The 13812-nt window shown below is 34.3% G+C and overlaps 1 protein-coding gene across 1 annotated transcript in view; it reads left to right on the top strand.

Moving 5' to 3' along the window:
- The first annotated feature begins 829 nt into the window (after positions 1–829).
- Positions 830–13812, top strand: part of LOC123714165 — a 40910-nt gene continuing 27927 nt past the window's right edge. Inside the window, exon 1 of the mRNA XM_045668334.1 lies at positions 830–1767. Within this exon, the coding sequence (XP_045524290.1) occupies positions 945–1767 (823 nt within the window). The 5' untranslated portion in view covers positions 830–944. The remainder of the gene's footprint in view (positions 1768–13812) is intronic.

Here is a 13812-nt window from a genome sequence, read left to right as displayed (position 1 = left end):
CGATATAACTTAACACTAACGATAATACCAATAAATGTTTCGTCACTCGTCTAACGTCTTTATTTTAGTGCTTCAATTAGTTTCCAAAATGTTATACGGCTAAATATATTGTCAGTCATTATTAAGCTTTGGTTTATAATATAAAATTTTAGTTTAAAAATATTTCAAAGTTTTTAAACGGCTTGGAAATCAAACAAATCTTAAATAATCCCACGAACATCTATACCTACAAAGTAATTTAAAAATAATTTCTACTTGCTTCGTCTGCACTTTGTTAATTTATCTAAATTGCCATCCAGAATATGTACAGATGAGCGCACAAAATAGTAATTTCATCGTCCATTTAATTTTTAAAATAAGTGCCTACGCATCATAATTTAAAATGCATAATACGACTGAATAAATTAAATCGGATAACATTACCAAATACTCTCAACATACATACAACAAAAGTGTACAAGTTATACAATCCATAGTATTTAATCACATAATTTTTAAATTCAATTAATAACTTATCGGTTATTAAAAAACCTGTAAATTTGAGAAACCATGTACATTGTACCAACAGCTGCGTTCAAATTACATTTTGCAAACTAACCGCCGATTATGCCCATATTATACCTGGCACAGGTATGGACTACGGGCAGCAACAGGTAATTTCTAAATACGAAGGGGTACAAATTCTAAATTGCATTAAAATTTCACCACTACCCCTTCAGAATAGAGCATATTATTACTCATCTGTGTATACGATATCGCTTTGTTGAATGAAGGAGGTCTTGCATTGGCTGACTGGCGCGCAGCGCGCTAGTTTTAAACCGAACGCGTAGGTAGACGCACGTTGAGTTCACGCGTATTTATCGAAGAAAACTTTCACGATTACTAGAAGCACGATATCAAGTTATGTGTGCGAACGCACGCTTCAATAAACATCTCAGTGGTTCATGACAGTGCCAATGTCTCCCAGCTTAGAAGGGATCATGTTTAACAGGAACACGAACTTGTCAGCGCGCCGACCGTTGCTCGCGGAACCGCAAAAGCCTATTGTAGTTCCACCACGAGCTCCACCACGCGATTATGGACCACAAACCTATCCAGCTACGAGAAATTTAATAAATGAAAACACTTATGAAAAACGAACAGAATATTGGAAACCGTCAAATGTCGAACTCGAAAGGCGATTACAAGAGAGTCGCGCCCGTGAAAAGGTCGGTTACTTTCAAGATAAAGTAATATCACCGGAATTAAGCTTGGACCGCAGGGAGGCTGAACTCGTTTTCAGATTTGATCCACACGCATCAGCTGAATATCTATCGAATCAATATACTGCACCCGCGGTTCAGTATGCAAAGCCTTCAGCGCCAGCGAACGGGTTTACGAACCGTTTGCCGGAGCGAGACGGCCCTTTTGTATTTGGAGTTCATAGCCCGAGCCAATTCCCTGTTTCCCGCCGTGATGATGACGACTATGATTATTCCGAAGTGGCGGAAGAAAATAATCGGGCTGTGATAGAGGATGATGACTCGGGTGACTTAAATTGCTGTGATAAAATGAATGAGTGGACTGTGCGTGACAAAAAGGGAAAGAGAACTTTAAATAGAATGTTTCAGATAAAGGATAGAAGGAGAGTGAAGTGTGGTAAGAAGGAAAAAATAAAGTGTGTGTTAGTTGGGGATGGTGCGGTGGGAAAGAGTTCATTAATAGCTGCTTACGCCCAGGATACGTTCAGAGAGGAATATCAACCAACAGCCTACGACACATTTAACGGTAAGTTATAAGATACATATGTGTATACATTGGTACTGGCAACAATATTATCACATATAAATATACCGACTGAGAATTGACTATAACTGCAGGTTATCAAATTCACGTAAAATCGATACAAAAACATATATTTATCTATAGAAACAAAGCAAGTACAATAAAATTCCAAATCTTTATCACACCTGGCCCTGATTTGCCAAGATAAATACTGATTAGTCCACTCGAATAATTGTATACGATAAGATCATTCGAAGCGAAGAATAACCTAAAAGTGGCGAAAATATATTTTAAAATCATAAAAAACATAAACTTCCAGAAACTTCCCGTTAAATTCGCTTTAATACTATCAAAATTTTCCTTATTCTTTTCGTAATGAAATGTAAACATTTTGTCGTGTTATCTATTGGTACCGTTTTCCTTTTAATTCTTTTTGAACGTTAAATAAATTTAAGATTAATTTTCCGTCTCTTGCGTTTCTCATATTCCGGACAGGAACTTTCGACGTCAAAGAATACAATAAATATTATAAGGATGTTGCTTGCATTGTGTTGTGCTGCCGGTCTAAAACAGTTGCACGTTCATATGACTGCAGTTATCCTTTAAAGTAGGTATATCTGATTCATTCGAAGTTATTGAGAAAATATAAATTAATTGAAAGTGGATTCAGTGCAGAAATTGTATGCTAGCAACATTAAAATAAAAAATTACTATAATAGGTAAAAATAAAATGTTGTTACGATTTCTATTAGGTCGGGATATTAAACTGTTCCTTATGAATTTGTAACTTTATACATAAAATGTCAGTTAAGACACGCCAGCGAAATATTTTTTTTTTAATAATATTTATTTTGAAGTAAAAATAAATTCGAAATTTAAAATGTATTTATTGCAATATTGGTGTGGTTACCAATAGTGGTTTCTTTTAACGAGATCCTAATTACTACATAAATTAATGTCGTTGACGTCAATAACGCATATTTAATGAATGGACTCACCGACTCCGTAACATAGATAACGCTCATGGCGGCCTATATTCGATTCCTGTTAATAAAACCGGGATTGTAGGCGCAGAAGTCTGCCTACTTGAAGTATCATTTAATTACCTCGAGAGTTCAAACAATGTTAAAGTTATTAATCAATATTTTTGCTATTACGTATTTCTATTTTAAATTACAGACACGATTATTTCCAATTATTCCTTCCAAACAGTTTAAATTAGTCTTTAGCTAATTAATTTTAAAACTAGTCTGTGACTAACAGACAATAATTTAGTTAAAGTCTATTTATTCCACCTTGATCTGGTTTATTTTCACCAATTTGATGTCACCGTTGCAATATTCATAGCTTATCACTCATGAAAAATATAGTCTAAGTAGTTTTCCAACAGATAACAACTCACCTGTTCGACCTTTATAACACTTTGATTAGGATTCGGGATCTTAAAACATGTCATTAAACACAGAGTATTGTAACCGACATTGTGGTCCGAATCGTTTATTAAATTCCTAATGGTATTTATATTCATTACGAAAATACCTATATTGTAACGGCGAATTAGTAGCAATTAGTTAATTAGGGAAAGAAGGCTGATACTCAGAGGCGACCTTACCCATTGTGAGGCTCCGGGCGACAGGTCTTTACGAGGCCCTGAGTCCTTCGTAAAAAGTATGTCATGCAAAAGTAGGTCTGGTTCTTTGGTTTAAGTATTTGTCATGTTTGAGGAGAAATGCTTAAGTTGTACAAATAAATTAAATTTATGTTTTAAAATATTACATGTATATACATTGAATGGTTTACAAAATTAACAGATACGAAATGATTTGATTAAGGGTTTTGCCTATGGCTTAAATCTTCAATTCAAGCACAATAGTCTAATGAATGAGCTACATCATTTTCGATTGAAATAATAGCAATGGCTGAAAGCCGATCTTGTGTCATTGAATTCCTCAGATATGTTTTAATAATTTTAAGCCTCGAAAAGCCTCCTCTCCTTTCAGCAGCAATTCTTTTATGTAATTTTGCAGCGAGATGTCTTCGTTTCCTTCATGCACACGGAAGAACATATTCAGTTCTTCGTACAATTCATGTCCATCAATATTGCATGATACTCCACATGTCGCTGCATTGCTTCAAAACTTCACTATCACTAATTTCGTTTAATTTTTTTTATATTATACATGAAACCGAATATGCTCACATGATGTTTAAGAACCTCAAATCTAAGATGGCAGCTTGCGCTCACCTTTTCGACAATGACATAAAAATAGTTTATTTTGAAATTTTCCTCTGCATTCATGAGCTTTATGGCTTACTTTTTTGAACTGTCTCTCAATATCATTTTCTTCGGCTATTTATCTTGCTCGTTACAAGAGAGGACTGAAACCCATTTTCTCGATAATTATCGAGCCAATTTATGAATGCGTCTAGTGTTCTATAGGCACACATAAGTGCATGCACTTTTGTGTGCCTATAGCCGCCTTGCCACATTTTGCTTATAACATTTATTTTTGTAAGAATATTGATAAAGTTTATATCTCAATTTAATTAAGTTTATTTCTCAATTTAATAAAGTCTATGTCTCAATTTAATAAAGTTTATATCTCAATTTAATAAAGAGGTTAGAATCTTAAAATCGCAGGTGTTTTCTATGATGTGAACATCCACCGAGGGATTTGTTAATTTCATATAAAGGGATTATTTTCAAAGTTAAAAACACTAATAGTTTCGATCTCAATAAATGTTTTACCTTGAATAACACGTTCGCTTCATTATGCGTCAGTCATATTTATTTTTAATTAATATATCTATAATATACATGAGTCCTATTGCAGATTTTTAAAAGTCTTTGTATCTCTTTCATACGTGTAATGAGGAAGGTACCGGTAAGATGGACACTAAATCTAAGCTGCAAAGCTAACTTAAGATTTTCCGGTATTCATACGATATTTATCGTTGCTTCAATGAGATCTTAATAGTGTATATAGATAGAAAAATCTTGTAGACTTTTTATTACGGACTTCAATTAGGGGACATGACTTATTTGTAAAATAAATAAAAAGTAATGAACTCTTGGTGAAACCTAAGTTTATTTAAATATTTATTTATTGAAGTTAACCACATCACACATACATACTACTATATTTACAGTATGTGATACGAGGCTATCTTTTCTAAAATATTTGACAATTTTGGTAAACATGCTATACTAGTATTTTTTGCTTATTTTTAAGAAAAGAAACAATCCAGCAAAACAGCGGATTAGGTTTGATGTCTCAAAAAAATTATCAGCCCACTACGAAATGTATGAATAATAAATATTAATCTTATAAAAATATATGTACATACAATTCTTCTCTTTTGTAAGGAGTTTTTTTCTTTACAAACAACTCCAACATTCTTTATATCTAAAAGCATTCAATCACAGGTCAAAGCCCCTATTTAATATGGATCTTCTATTCTAGACACCAATTAATGTTGTCATCAGGTGAATACAAACAAGTATGGCCGGATACGCGATCGACATTATACCCGCGTCGAATATATTGAATTATATAAGTATTATCAGTTTTGAAATTATAACAAGGCGAGCAAAGTGAAGGCCGTCAACTCACACGCGAGCCGTTGATATCTAATAGAATACCTATAGAAAAGACACGATAATACTTATGGAAATAAATACTTTTAAACTATACAAATGATCTTAGTCTTATATAGCTTGTATATATATATATATACAATATACGAGCTACTTCCATTAATCATACAAGGCAAGGTGGCAGGTAGGAGAAGACCTGGCCGTAGACACACGTGATGGTAGAGGATACAAAGGTTTGGTTCAAAAGAGCGGCATCCAATTAAAGTAGCCATAATGATCACCAAACATCGAAAGGAACTGTCAAAAACTAAAATTATATTATACTAAACATAAATCCTTTTTAGTCAAATGCATTTGAGATGTATTCTGTGTACGTCTTAGAAGGTTAAGTTGTACCTACCTATATTGCCACATACTTTTCTTAGCCGGCTGAAATTGCTACCATCGCCATTATGAAATGTCAGTTAGCTCTCAAATACAACTCATAATTTTACTATCTACTAAAATCTAATAAAAATAAAATTAAACTGTATTTATTTTTATTCCTTACATTATTAATAACAAGCCTAGAAGTTTATTTTCTAGATACATTATATACATACATTGTTTTATTAAGACATTTCAATAAACTATTAAGTTAGCCTGCATGACTTCAAATTATTCCCCTTATAATGGTTAATTTTTATTTACTGGCAATACTAACATCCATGACGGAGGCGTTCTTTGCGGCCAAGAAAAGTATTTGGCACTATACGCTTCGTTTGAACCTGTATTTATCGCTGTTCTTTGTCAATGTTCTCTTCTAATGTAACCGCTACTTAAAACCCGTGTGATTTTAAAACAGTGGTACCACAATGGCTTCCTTGTCCTTACAATGGAATCCTTATAACGGTGGGTTCTCTTAAACGCAGGTAACTAAGGTCCGGCGCCAGAACCCAAAAATACCATTATTATGTAGGATTATTTTACAATTACCAAGTATATTCATTGTTACAATGTTAGTACACGCTTAAGCAGACAACAGAAAGTTTCAACTACCCGACTTATTAATATAAAAAAATAGTGGTATTTTCATATTTAATATAATAATAATTTAATAATTATCTCGGTCAGGCCAGTCATTAGAACATGGCATATCTAAGATTCATCCACTTTCACAATCACGTGGTACAAAAATAAGCAAAACTTCTTTACACCTGCCTGTTAGATCCAGTGGCAGTTATTATTTCATAAAACCCCAGGTCCTTCAGAAACAAGGCGTTGAGCTAAGTCTGACTTCTATATGTCAAAAATGTATTGCCTTCTGTCATAATTTGCGCTTGACAATATAATCCTAAGACATATTTTGGCAATTTTCATATGACGATTATCGACATTTTTGTGTTGATAATAATATTGTTAGCTTCTAATATTTATTTAATTAAATTCTAAACATTTTATGAAATATATTCTTAAGAATCTTGCTACAAGTGCGCATGTGCAATAGTTATTCCTTTGACTCGTTCGGTTGTTTACGAGTTGTTACAAATTGACTCGACCATCTTCCCGAAGTGGGATGGTCGAGTCGGAGGAGGGAGTTGTGATTATAAAAGAGGTGCACATGTACACATGCGCACGGGCCTGCAATTCTGGCCGAGCTACGCTCGCCAAAACAGCCCGAGCTGAGCTGTAAAGGCCCTTAAGGCCAACAGCGAGATTCCATTTTCAAGAAAAAAAAAAACGGACGGGCCTTGTCTTTGTACAAGTTTGAAGTTATACAGTTCACGTAAAATCAGTGAAGTAAATTATAGTGAATTAAGTCATCATTGAAGTGTTTAATTTCCTACCCGAAGAACTAAATCAACTACCGCTAACAATATGATAATCGTTATCTAATTATGTATAATTTTGGACACGAGCGTATACCAACAAACTTGATTTTTGCAACTAAGTGATTAAGCAAGTTGTCATTTTATAAAAATTCTCAACTAATAACAACGTATTCATAACTGTTCTCACTGTATATTATAAATGTAATCTCATATATCATTTGTTTTTTACCATTGGCCTAGGCTTAAACGATTGATGTTCCACTCTGACATTCCAACAGTTCCGTTCAAAACCCGGTCGTGCCAATGGAATTTGCTTTATGCGCAAACGTGTTAATCGTACGATGATGAAAACCGCGTCTTAAACTCAAAAATCTACACGTGTCACAGGCTTTAATAACTTTAAAAGAATCAGGGCAACTTCTATTAGGTTGTACCGGTATCATTATTATTATGTACGAAGTCCTGAAGGCACAGCGCACATGGTTTAATAGACTTCAAAAGAGGTTTGTTAGGTACTTAGTACGAACGATTCTTTTTGCTACGTGATATTATTCTTTTCTTGAAATAGTGTAGCAATATTAGATAAAGTAAATTATGTTAGTGTCACATCCCAAACCCGTTCGTTCGTTACGTTCTTGTAACTCGTATTTAGTTTCGTTTGTTATTTTTTAAATTTAAATTGCTGTTTTAACCGTTGTTGTTTTGTTGGGTTGACCTAGTGCAGTGTACGACTCTCATCCCCGAGGTCATAGGTTCGAAATTTTTCTATATGCATTTAACATTAGCTCGAATGCTGAAGGAAACCGGCTCGTCCTAAACCCGAAAATTCGACGACATGTGTCATGCACAAGAGGCTGATCACCTACTTGATTTAGATTGATAAATGATCACGAAATAGATACAGAATTCTGAGGCCCAGACCTAAAAAGGTCGTTGCGCTAATGCTTTATTTATTTATATTACCATTTAAAGAAAAATGTTATATAACGAAGCAACCAAAATTCTATTTGATAGCATTCTTTATCTAGCTTCACTTTGGTAAATATAAAAAAAGAAAAAAATGTTCTATACACTAGCCTGATAAAGCTTATCACTAGCGATCAGGCATAAATAATAGAAAAAATAAATATAAAAATTGTGAGGATAAAGGTATTGTTAGTGTCATTTAAAACGTCGTACATAGATTATATTTCACAGACTATAAAAATCTCATATAATTCCATTAATTTGGGTCAAGTTATCAAGAGCAAGGTGCAACATGTCTCGTTATAAAAAGTCTTGGTGAAGGCATTGACACGAAGCCATAAAAGTAACGATCTGAGAACAAGAATATTATCCTTTTTTTATAATATATTTTGAATACAATATGGCTAACAGACTCACTGGAAGAAGCACATCCGCCAGTGGATGTGCTTTCCGCCACTTACATTGCCATAGGCTTGCTGGTAACTGGTCGACTTTTGACACGCTCTTTAACCTTAGTTGGATCCATAGGTTCAACTGGAACCTACACGAGCCCAGAAAGCCTTTATAAGCATTTATCTTTTTAGTATACAATACCATACAATATTTGACTGATCCGTGGTGAAAGCACTAAATATATTTAAAACAGCATCCTCCTTCCATAACACTCATTTTACCGCAACGGATTCGCTAACATGATTGTCTGGCTTTTTTCTGGCTGGCCCGTATGCTCGTTTGCCGTATCATATAAAAAGGTTCATGTTTTAAATTATATTAAATATTACAGGTGACGAGCTCATACAAAATACACGCGACTTAATCCCACATAAGCGTCCTTTCTACTAAACGAGTTTATTTACGTCTTTATAAGTAACATCACTTCTGGCTTCGGACAGATATTTTAAAATATTTTGGAAGTAAATATAGCCTATGTTACTCAGAGCTAATGACTTTGAAAACAAAATTCATCAGTTCCAACCTTTTGTTTAGGTCTCAGATTTATGTATCTATTTCATGATAATTTGTCAATCTAATAAGCTAGCTTGTGATTAGCCTCCTGTGCGTGACACCGTCGTTCAAGGCAAGCTGGTTTCCTCACGATGTTTTTCTTCACCATACGAGCGAATTTAAATGCGCTTATAGAAAGTCCATTGGTGCTTAACCAGGGACGAACCTCAGGGATGATAATTGCAGGTCTGAAACCACCTATCCAACACTGCTGCTTTAACGTTATTCGTTACAATAAGAAATCCTCTTTATAATAATTGTATAGAGTAGAGGAACTTATATTTTTTTAAACGCGCTTTAAGGAACAGTAAAATTTAATGAAGGTATCTGTATCTGTAGTTTTGTGATTGCAACACTGTTTTTCATAAACTCGTATATTTTGCAATCAAATTCGTATTGAGACCATTCACACTATTAATCCAGTTTCATACTAATTACATTATAAAACAATGTAATAATAGGTCATTATTACGTCTTTGATGACACAACAGTACAGTCGTACTTAAAGTCGATTATTAAAGGTAAGATTTAGCGTGAGATGAAGAAAACAAGACTTAGCACATACTATGTCTTCCGTATGTCAAACATACCGTATGTTTTTAAGGAAGTTTTGACGACCATTATGTGGAACCAGCTGCCATTGAAGTATTTCTCAACCAATTCGACTAATAGACTTCTTCTCATCTCACGCTCACATTTAAATGATAAAGGGTCACTTGGGGTGACAGGGGGATGAAAGTGTGACTTCAATATTAAAATAAAATTATTTTAAAACTATTTTGAATAAATCATATATATATTATAGGTTTTGTATGTGTATTTATTTAAAATAAAAAATAAATCAATTTATGGTACCGTTTAAATCTAAATATATATTTTAAATTATTTTCACGCATTCTTCTAAATCTAGCTCAAGACTAAAATATAATATATACAAATTTTATATAAACAGTTTAAGAAATCATTACATATTTATAGTATAAGTTAATAAAGTTATAGTAGTAGTAATCACGTACATTACAGAAGAAAAATCATCCGAGTAGGTTATTAATAGGATTATTAGTAGGATTTACTTAATATCAATATTGAAAATGCGGGCAACGCACTCACACTATCGGCAGAGCCATACGGTACCGGTACTTTGTAATATTTAATAGCTATACGTTTTTCGTATGCAATTTCGCAGGACTATAAGGCTAAGGTCGCGGAACAAAACCTCAACATTGGCATCAAGATCGCAATACATTGAAACACTAAGAAATGTTTAGACATTAAAGAAAAAAAACATATTGCTTAAATCAATTGTTTGAGATTCAAAATTGAAAAAGGAATTGGTCATATGACAATTGACACGCGGCCGGCCTGTCATTTTGACATATGCACCGTAATTTTTCGTCACTGACGCGTTGCCCGTAATAAAATAAATCAAATATTGCTCACATAATCTTCAGTAAATATTATCTAGTTCCTTATTTATTGAGCAAGGGTTATATAATGATAAGATTGTTTACTCTACATACACCCTTGGTGGCATTAGGAAAACTAGGGCTATTTAAACATACCTAATTGTTTTGTAGTTTTAAAGTTTAAGAAATATTTTCCGTAATATATTTGGGTTATTTTTTAATGTAATTATATAAAGTATTCGTAATTCAATTGTTTTGTAGTTTTAAAGTTTAAGAAATATTTTCCGTAATATATGTGGGTTATTTTTTATTGTAATTATATAAAGTATTCGTAATTCAATTATTGGTCAAAGACGTAAAAAATACATGACAATTGGGAATTGGTATTATTGTTGTAGCAGGCTTTTAGGTATGTTGCTAGTTGTAGCATATGTTGAATAATAAGAAAACGGGTACCGAAATACGTGTGTCGCCTATACAGAGAGGATACTAAGCAAAATTTATTTTTAAATCGCGCGGCTTCTCGCATTGAGTCTTTGTGGGCGGTACTTTAGGTGATCTCCTGCGAGTTTAGCCCCTGTTCTATAAAAAAAATTGTTTGCAATTTACACCACAGCCATAAACAATAATCGATATTAAAAGTAATGTATATATATCAAAGCAAAAGTTGAATCGTTAATAAATGGCGAAAACCGTTACCGGTTCGTCGTGCAAAGATGTAGGGAGGTGATTCTTAGTTAGTAAAAGTTATGTATCCGGATTTTGCAACAAGGTTGCCTTACGGAGGTTCTCAGGCTCACGCAAGATTGTATGAACTACCTTAATTTTATGTTCCAAATTTAAAATTTGCCAGAGAGAAACAGCGCCATAATAAGGAGACCTTAAAAGACCGTTAAGCAGTGTTGGCCTAGTGGGTTCAGCGTGCGACACTCATCCCTGAGGTCGTAGGTTCGATCCTCGGCTGTGCACCAATGGATTTTCTTTCTATGTGCGCATTTAACATTAGCTCGAACGCTGAAGGAAAACATCGTAAGGAAACCGACTTGGCTTACACCCAAAAAGTGTCAGGCACAGAAGGCTGATCACCTACTTGCCTATTCAATTTACAAATGACAATGAAACAGATACAGATATCTGAGGCCCAGACCTAAACAGGTTGTAGCGCCATTGATTATAATTATTATTAAAATACCGTTACTTAAAAAAGTGGCTTTGTATGATACTCATTTTCGTCGTAAAATGTAACATGAAACTTTATACTTTTATATCCAACACACACACACGGTATACAATAATCTTCGCCTACATAATAATAATCAAAATTGATAAATAGAAATTAAAAACAAATTTTAAAAGTTTCGTCCCTGTGGCTGGCAGCATTTCCTCGTTGTATTACGATACTTATTCGTTGAGCGAGGAAAGCTGCAGCTCAGGGATGACTGGTAATATCAACCAGGTGAATAAATCTATAATTACCTGTGCTATTGTACTCCACGGCCCAAGAGGAATTTCCAAAGGGAACATAATCAAAGATTTCCGCCTGCTCCGGCCGCGTTTTTTTGTGAATTTCCGAGGGACACTATAACTTTATACTACATTGACTTCATAATTATTATTACTAAGAAAATAATATTGCTAATAGCGGTTTGATAACACGGCCGTTGGCGTGTGAATTCGTGTTCACAATATCGTATAGTGTAAAGTTTATCCAAGTATCAAATTACGAATTTATGCAGATTTAGTTTACTTGCATTAATGCTAATTAAGTGCATTAATTTACGCCAGGATTTTGTAATTTTAAATAACAATTCGTTTAAAAAGCTTTATGTATGTGTGTCCTATATTATACTAGAGAGAGATATTTAATGTCGAAATAAAGATACAGCAATTATGAATACGAAAAACATGGTAACATCCACAGATAGTATTTTTTTGCTTTATGCTCAATTGATACTTGCTATTACAGAAAGAGGGAAGCCACTGTTGTCTTTGGCTAGTCCAGGTACCAATGGACTATATGTACGTACGTTGAAGGAAAACGTTATGAAGAAACTTACACGTCTCAAACCGATGGACATATGTTAGACAGATCTGCCTAAAAAAATAACTAAGGCAATCTGATGCCAATGTCGTACAATATGGTGGCAGGGCTGGCTAAATGCCACGGGCCCCAGACCCAAGAGGGCCCTGCCCAAAAGGCCACGAGCTCAATTTTTTTTTATTTCCTTGTAAATGTATGCAGGTGTCCTCACGTTTGCTTCACCGAAATGCTAACTAATGGATAGATGATGAATGCATTGAGATATTCTGTTCTATGGATGAATGCAATACGCATTGGGCTAGCGTGGAGGCTACCAGACAGACCATTCCATCTCACGAAGAGAGAAGTTATTTTTGTGGTCTTAGTGGGACGTATACAACGTGTGTGTACGCTGAAAATCTCGAAGTGTATTAAAATAATTGAGTGACGACTTTTACTGGTAGGACCCCATCTAAAGAAATTGCCACGGGCCCCAGGTGGTATAGTTACGCCACTGTGAGGTCAACCCATGTAGGTATGTAGCGGCATACCCCTACAAATATAACCCTGAGTCACACTGAATTTTACACATACTCCTGCGAAAATCGAAGACGTGTCAGGTTGATAATATAAGGTTGTCAAAAAAATAGACACGTATGCTGTGTCTATTTTTTTAATGACAAAAGGTCAGGAGTCACACCTGATGTTAAGTTATACCGCCTATAGACACTTACATTCAGAGGACTCGCAAGTGCGTTGCCAGCCTTTTAAGAATTGTTGGTTTTTCTTGAAGGACCGTAAGGGATGATACATAAATCTAACCAGCTATGTTTTTACCGGCATATACGAAATATGGCGAAATTTTTCAAAAGTAAATGATCGTAGCAACAATTAATTACTGATGCAGGTAATAATCTAAGAATCAACAAAAAATCGGATTAACCAGGTGACAGTTAACGCAAGCCAGCTGTATCTTTGCAGCTGGCTCTTTGTCCTTAGTGGACGCGGGCTTTGGGCGTTTAAAAGCCTTGTTTTTTACCTTTAAAACCGACCCGTTTGATTCAAAAATAAAAACAGTTTACGTAGCATCGGTTGTGGCATGTTAATTGCCTTTTACGGTCGATAACATCGAATATAGTTTCTAATATTCTTTTTCTTTGTTATGTAATCGTAATTAATATTACGGTATATGATTTTAGGGTGTATGAATGTAATCAGTCTTGGAAGGTTCAGAGAGGATAA

This window comes from Pieris brassicae, chromosome 9 (assembly GCF_905147105.1).
Source record: "Pieris brassicae chromosome 9, ilPieBrab1.1, whole genome shotgun sequence".
Taxonomy (NCBI): domain Eukaryota; kingdom Metazoa; phylum Arthropoda; class Insecta; order Lepidoptera; family Pieridae; genus Pieris; species Pieris brassicae.
This window is presented reverse-complemented; position numbering and strand designations above follow the sequence as displayed.